The following is a 7,492-nucleotide window of genomic DNA, read 5'->3' as shown; positions in this document are numbered from 1 at the left end:
TCCTACGTACTCGAGAAAATATATAAGATTGACAGGATATTAGCAGTACAGAAAGGGTTATCAGGCAGCTAGCTGTTATCTCAATGTCTGTTTGTGGAAGGAATCCCCACAGCTGTTATCTCAGTGTCTATTATCACTCACTCTTTCTGTCTCTCTGACTTACGGTGGTCTCCCTCTATCCACAACTTTCTTCTGCTAACATAGCATGTCATAGATTCATATCTGAGCTCCTGCTGCTTATTTTCTCTAATACTTTAGTGCTTGGAGAGGCTCATCAATCTATGCTGCTGATGTGCTTCTGTGCTTCTGAAATTTTAGGTCACTTGGTTTCTTGTAACCCCTATGCCAACTGTTGTGCTCTCTCTGTCTGCGTGTGTGCGCGACTGAACTGATTGCCAAGTAAATGGCAGGGCTTTCTATGGTACTTATAAATGCATTCAACACTGGCTCCACAGCATTCCTTTTCCAGATATCTATTTGCACTAGTACGCCAAGAGCAATCATCTTTCTAATCTTGCTGGCTCTCTCTCTCTCTCTCCCCCCAACACCGCACTTATTGAAGACTCAGCTTTCACTCTTTTCATATAACTCTCTTTCCTCTACGTTTTTTTCACTCATCCACTCGTCTCTAATGGGAATTCATCCATGCATCGCTAGAACGCCGAGAGAAGAACATCTTTTTTTGTCAATATTACTCCTACTGATCTTCACTCCGGCCAGATACTTAGCTCAAGGTAGCTTAATTTCTCACCGAATGTGTTTTGTTTCAAAACTTCCTTTACCATGAAGTCTGAAGCTTTGGCACCTGCAGGTAGGCCATTGTTTCATCTTATGGAGGTCATTGAGGTGAGATTTTTATTCAATACAGCATTTCTTGGCTTTGTTTTTGATGAGATTTTCAGCTTTGGCTCGTAAGTTTGACATTGGACTGGGAATTAGGAGGAAAAAGGACAGGAGATGGCGATGGTGGGAGCCCTGATTGGATCGAGGCCACCAAGCTGTGAGAGGAGGTGTCTCTCGTGTGGCCATTGTGAACCAGTTCAAGTGCCTGCAGTACCACAGGACAAGAATGGCATTGGGTATTCCTCCAGAGCAATCACTTCGAGAGGTGACGACAGCTCCAACTACAAGCCTTTGAGCTGGAAATGCAAGTGTGGACACAGGATCCTTAATCCATGACTACTTAATGGCCGTCAAAAGGAGAGACAATGAGAGCACCATTTGAATTGTTCCAAGAAACTACTCAAGAAGTGACAATGCTTTGGTGAACTTTCTGATCTTTTGGTCGTCTGTGTTGTTGTTTTGTTCTTGTTCTTTATTTGAACGTGGAGATTACTCTTTTTCTGCACTCACCGGTGTAAAAATATCCCTACATTTGTTGCTTGTTTTTTATGTGGAATTTTAGAGTTTTGGATGCCAGTTGGGTTTTTCTTCGTAACTTGTACATTAGTGACATATTGTAGGAATTTGGGCCCATTCTCTGGGCCTTTTTTTTTTTTTTTCTTTCTTTTTTTTTAATAATTGTACTGGATAGTCTTTTCTAATTATTGAAAGGATTAACTTAATTGAAAAAATATCAATTAAAGGTACAGAGATTTATTCCTTAGCATATTCTTGATTATTCTCTGGCATATTCTTGTTATTCTCTATCTATATTTGGGTCTACATATCTGTATTTATAGGTCCTTGTACGTATTCTTGATAGTGTGAAAAAAAATAAAAACAAATATCTCCTCCTTTTTTATCATGGTATCAGAGCTCTCAGGTTCTGATCCATTTTTTTCCTTTCCCTTCTTAAAACCCTTCTCTTCCCTCCACTGCTGATACCGTCTCTACCCTCGTTTTCACCATCGCCGCCACCGCTCCTTCTTCCTCCTTCTTCACAGCAAATCACCACCGCTTCTTCTTCATAGCAAACCACTACCGCCGCAGCCACCGCAGCCATCGCAGCTCCCTTCCTCCCGGCCGTATCTGCCGAGCCCATCATCCCACCATCGACCCGTCGATCTCATCCACGCTGCCTCCCACGATTGGGGTTTCTTCCAAATCACCAACCACGGCATCCCGCTTTTGGTCCTCGACCGGACCATCGCCACCGTCCGATCCTTCCACGAGCTGCCCTTCGTCGAGTCCATCCACAACCCCCTCTTCCCAGCCACCGCAGCCCCCTTTCTTCCCGGTCGAAATCCCTCCGAAGCCTCCGCTTTCGTTGAGTCCATTCGCAGCTCGCCACCACAGCCCCGAAATCCCTCCGACGCCTCCACCAAAAGCTCTTCACGGTCTAGTCCCCGACACCAGCCACCGCCTTCCTTGCCGACGGCGTCCTCTGCGACGGCATCACCCTCCACAATCCCATGCTTCACGGGATACATAATTGGTAACAAAGGAAACCACAGTTCCTTCTTTTAACCTTTTATTTTATTTTATTTAAAAAATAAAAAAATAAAAAAAATAAAAAAATAAAAAAAAAAAAAAAAAAAAAAAAAAATAAAAAAATGAAAAACTTTTATGGCTAGATAATTAAGAAGTCTGCAGTTACGGTGTGTTCGGTGATTCGTGTGTTTGATGATTCATTGATAGTGTGTCAGTGAGATTATCGTTCGTATTTTGTTTGTATGGCCAATCCAATTACTATGCAAGATCTTGAAGGTCTACTGGATCGGCTTATTACAGTTGCTACTTGATCAGGGGGTTCGTCAAGAGATAGTGGATCGCTGAATGCTCTTCAAGTGGCTGTAAAATTTGATGGCCCAACGACATATTTACAATGGGAGAGGAGTACTCGTCTACTTGTACAAGGACGAGGTTTGGAGGGATATCTCACCGGCACAAAGAGAAACCTGCTAATAATGAGCAGGATATGGCTTAATGGAGAATGAAAACTCTACTGTTCTGGCATTTCTTCTAAATACCATGACACCGAATGTGGCCAGAAGTGTGCAACTGCTGGAGACTGCACAGGAAGTCTGAGAGACGGTGGCCCAAATATTCTCACAAAAGTAGAATTCTGCTCAAGCATTTGAGATCCGTTCTCAATTACGTCAGCTTCGTCAAAGAGATTTATCTATCACTGAATATGCCACCGAGTTGAAACATCTCTGGTCTGAAGCTGATCATTATAGAACTTTTGTTCCACAATGCTCCATCGATGTTAATGGATTTCAGAAATATTTAGAAGAAAAACGGGTTCAGGACTTTCTATATGGTCTGAATCCGGAATATGAATCTGTCAGAGTTCAGCTTCTCGTTAGAGATATTTTACCTAGTTTAGGTCAAGTCTTCTCTACTGTTTTAAGCGAGGAGACACGGCGATGAGTGACTTGTGACTCCAATAGTTCTATAAGATCAGCTCTTACTGTACAGCCACAGCAGGTAGGTGAGAATGTATGTTTTTATTGTAAAAAGCCTGGGTACACTAAGGCATTTTGCTGGGATCTCCATGGCCGCCCAAATCAGCCTGGGCATGGTAGTCGGGGCCGTGGTGGTCGTCGTAGTGGTGGAAGAACTGGATGACAGAATCATGTTCGTGGACTGCCCAAGCCAATCTCTCTGAAGAGACCGAGAGTGCTATACACAGCTTATCTGCAGAGGAGTGTCAGACCTTCCGACGAATGATGAAAAATATGAATCATCTTCTAACACCACATCTACTCTGGAACAGTCTAGCCACCAGGACGGATATCTTGACTCCTCTCTTTTTGCACACTCAGTACTCCATATAAATTATCACATGCATTTACTTACGAATATCCAACTCCTGGGTAATAGACTCAGGAGCATCCAGTCACATGACAGGGGCACCTAATAGTTTTATTTCATATTCATCATGTTCAAGACATGACAATGTCCGAATAGCTAATGGATCCTTTACCCCTGTCTCAGGAAAAGGATCCATTGACTGTACTCCTAATTTAAGATTATCATCAGTATTGCATGTTCCATCCTTTCCTATAAATTTACTCTCTATCAGTTCTGTTATTAGAGATTTGAATTGCTCTGTCACTTTTTGGCCTTCTCATTGTCTATTTCAGGAGCTGAAAACGGGAAAGATACTTGGGGGTGGTAGACTGCACAATGGACTCTATTATCTATCAACTGATGAGAAAAGTATGAACTCTTCTTTGACGGGGTATGCATTGTCTGCTGAAGGTGCCACTTCAGAACTTATGTTACATCATCGTAGGCTGGGTCACATTCTTTTTCTATTCTTAGTCGCTTATTTCCGTCTTTATCAACTAAATGCAATAAAAATTTGTTAGTTTGTGATCATTGTGAGTTGGCTAAACACACCAGAGCAGTATTTTCTATATCTGGAATTAGAAGTTCTAAACCTTTTGTTTTAATTCACTCTGATGTATGGAGACCATGTAGTACTAATACTCTCATGGGCCATAGGTGGTTTGTTACCTTCATTGATTGTTTTAGTCGAGTGACTTGCGTCTATTTATTGAAGGAAAATATGGGAGTTTTAAACTATTTTAAAGAGTTTCATAAACTTGTAGGTACTCAGTTTGGTGTCAAAATTAAAATTCTACGTTCTGACAATGGCACAGAATATATTAATCAGGAGTTCCGTGCGTATCTTCACACTCACGGAATTCTTCATCAAACCACTTATGTTGATACTCCTGCTCAAAATGAAGTTGCCGAAAGAAAAAACCGGCACTTATTGGAAGTAGCCCGATCCTTACTTTTTACCATGCAAGTTCCTAAATTTTTGTGGGGTGAGGCTGTCTTGACCGCGGCTTACTTGATCAATCGTATGCCTCTAAGAATACTCGGGTTTAAGTCCCCCATACAATGTTTGAAAGGGTCTACTGATTATGTAGTCACTCCTAGGGTCTTTGGATATGTTTGTTTTGCTCGCGATCATAGACCTTCAGTAGGAAAACTAAATCCACGAGCATTAAAATGTGTCTTTGTTGGTTATCCTGCTACTCAAAAGGGATACAAGTGCTATTATCCCCCTGAGCGGTGAATGCTTGTTACTATGGATGTTACTTTTTGAGAAACTGAAGCTTATTATGGAAGTCATCTATCTGATAATAAGACACCAGAATTATTTCTTCCGGGTGACTTTCTATACACACCAAAAAATTTTGATGCCCAGGAGGAGTATCATAGTAACGATGTTCAGAGGGAGCCTAGTATTGAGAAAGAAGAAGAGTCCAGTGTGCATTCACCACCAACTGCCCAGGTGTCTCCACCGCTTGAAGCTTCTTCTCCAGAGTCTCCTAATGGTAACAATATTTCTACTACTCCTTCCATTTCTGATCTTAATATTCCTATTACAAAACGGAAGGATACTCGCTCAATTGTTCCTCCTGCTCGTTACCATTATGATATCGTTAACTATATTTCATATAAAAATGTATCTCCATCTTATCAAAGCTTTATAGCTGCATTAGACTCTGTCTGTATTCTTAGTACCTGGCAAAAGGCTATGGCAGAACCTAAGTGGAAGGAAGCAATGTTAGAAGAGATGACTGCTTTATCCAAAAATCAGACGTGGGATCTGGTCACTCTACCAGCTGGTAAGCATCCTGTAGGGTGTAAGTGGGTGTACACTATAAAGCAGACTCCAGAAGCAAGGTGGAAAGATACAAAGCTCGGCTAGTAGCAAAGGGCTACACTCAAATATATGGAGTAGACTATGATGAAACCTTTGCTCCAGTGGCCAAGATGAACTCTGTTCGAACACTGATATCATGTGCTGCTAATTTTGGCTGGAAATTACATCAGTTAGATGTGAAGAATATATTTCTTCATGGAGATCTTCAGGAGGAAGTATACATGCAAATACCATCAGGATTTGAGACCAGAGCAACTATTGAAAAGTCTGCAAGCTAAAGCACTCACTTTATGGCCTTAAACAGTCTCCTCGAACATGGTTTGATCGATTCAGTCGGACTGTAAAAGGAATGGGATATAAACAGAGTAATGCAGATGATACTCTATTCTATAGGCATCTCAAGAAAAAAAAACTATACTCTTGGTTTATGTTGATGATATTGTAATAACAGGAGATGACCATCATGAGATTAAACAACTCAAAGGAAAATTAAAGCAAGCATTTGAGGTAAAAGATCTGGGTCCACTAAGATATTTTTTGGGCATATTATTTTTCTATCACAATGAAAGTATGTACTAGATTTGCTTTCTGAGACTGAGATGTTGGGGTGTAAGCCTGCTACTACTCCAATAAATCAGAATCATCGAACAGTGATAGATGGTGGAGCTCTTGTTGATCGAGAAAGATACCAGCGGTTGGTTGGAAAGTTGATTTATCTTTCACATACAAGATCAGACATAGCCTATGCTGTCAGTGTCATCAGTCAATACATGCATGATCTACGAGAATCACACATGGAGAGAGCTTTCAGAGTATTACGCTACCTGAAAGGATGTCCTGGTCGTGGTTTGTTGTTCTCACAACACAACACCTTCCAGGTAGAGAGATTCACTGATGCAGATTGGGCTGGGTCATTGGATGATAAGCGATCTACTTCTGGGTATTGTACATATGTAGGGGATAATTTAGTTACCTGGAGAAGTAAGAAACAGTCAGTAGTGGCTAGATCATCAGTAGAAGCTGAATATAGAGCAATGGCTCTAGGCATATGTGAACTTCTTTGGCTTCAGAAGTTGCTTTAGGAATTACAACTTCTAAATAAATTTCTTCTTCGGTTGTATTGTGACAACAAAGCAGCAATTGAGATTGTAAGCAATCCGATACAGCATGATCGTACCAAACACATCGAGATTGACCGTCATTTTATCAAGAAAAAATTAATCAGGGCCAGATCTGCATTACCTATATTCGGTCTTTTGATCAGATGGCAGACATTCTAACCAAGGAATTAGCTCATTGTCTTTTTCTGGATTGATTGACAAGATGGGGCTTCGAGATATCTTCGCTCATCTTGAGGGGAGTATTGGAAGGATTGAACTTAATTGAAAAAATGTCCAATTAAAGGTCCAGAGATTTATTTTTAGCATATTCTTGATTATTCTCTGATATATTTTGTTATTCTTATTTATATTTGATATATATTTATATTTATAAATTTTTATATATTTTTGATAGTGTAAAAAAAAATAAAAATAAATATATCTTCTATTTTCATCGCTAATGGACAATAAGATTGCATGTCAGGAAAGAGCGGAAGCCCTTGGGAGGTAAGAAGATTTGCGTATTTATTTGGGCTTCTCACACGCCATGCCAGTGCATCTCCATGAAATGTCAAGTCTACGATCTGAGCTAAATAAAGTCACATCATAGCTTAAATCACAAGCGAATAATTGTTAACAACTTTGTCAAGAAATAACCGTTAACAACAAGAAATTAAAGGACAGACAGGGACTTTTCTTAAAATGCTTATTGCTCTATCTCGGATAAGCAATCAATCTTGCTAAACCACAGGTTTATGATTGATCCAACTACATTGTCGGCAACAAAAGCAAATATTACAAGAGTCATGGCGGTTAATGA

The 7,492-nt window shown here is 40.4% G+C and overlaps 1 protein-coding gene across 1 annotated transcript; it reads left to right on the top strand.

The window, feature by feature from the left end:
• The first annotated feature begins 403 nt into the window (after window positions 1-403).
• On the top strand, window positions 404-1,490 carry LOC140853293 (EPIDERMAL PATTERNING FACTOR-like protein 2). The gene is made up of 3 exons (XM_073247743.1): window positions 404-734; window positions 812-846; window positions 940-1,490. The coding sequence occupies exons 1-3, from the start codon at window positions 404-406 to the stop codon at window positions 1,177-1,179; spliced, it is 606 nt and encodes a 201-aa protein (XP_073103844.1). The 3' UTR covers window positions 1,180-1,490.
• Window positions 1,491-7,492: the final 6,002 nt, after the last annotated feature.

Source organism: Elaeis guineensis, chromosome 13 (genome assembly GCF_000442705.2).
Source record: "Elaeis guineensis isolate ETL-2024a chromosome 13, EG11, whole genome shotgun sequence".
In the NCBI taxonomy this organism is placed as follows: Eukaryota; Viridiplantae; Streptophyta; class Magnoliopsida; order Arecales; family Arecaceae; genus Elaeis; species Elaeis guineensis.
Note: the sequence above shows the minus strand (reverse complement) of the source record. Positions and strands in the feature narration are given on the sequence as shown.

What these genes read in the sequence shown, in the direction of transcription:
- LOC140853293 (XM_073247743.1), top strand. Translation starts at nt 404, where the DNA reads ATGGCAGGGCTTTCTATGGTACTTATAAATGCATTCAACACTGGCTCC. An exon ending in GGCCAGATACTTAGCTCAAG is followed by an intron (nt 735 to 811) that starts GTAGCTTAATTT and finishes TGGCACCTGCAG; the next exon opens with GTAGGCCATTGTTTCATCTT. An exon ending in ATCTTATGGAGGTCATTGAG is followed by an intron (nt 847 to 939) that starts GTGAGATTTTTA and finishes ACTGGGAATTAG; the next exon opens with GAGGAAAAAGGACAGGAGAT.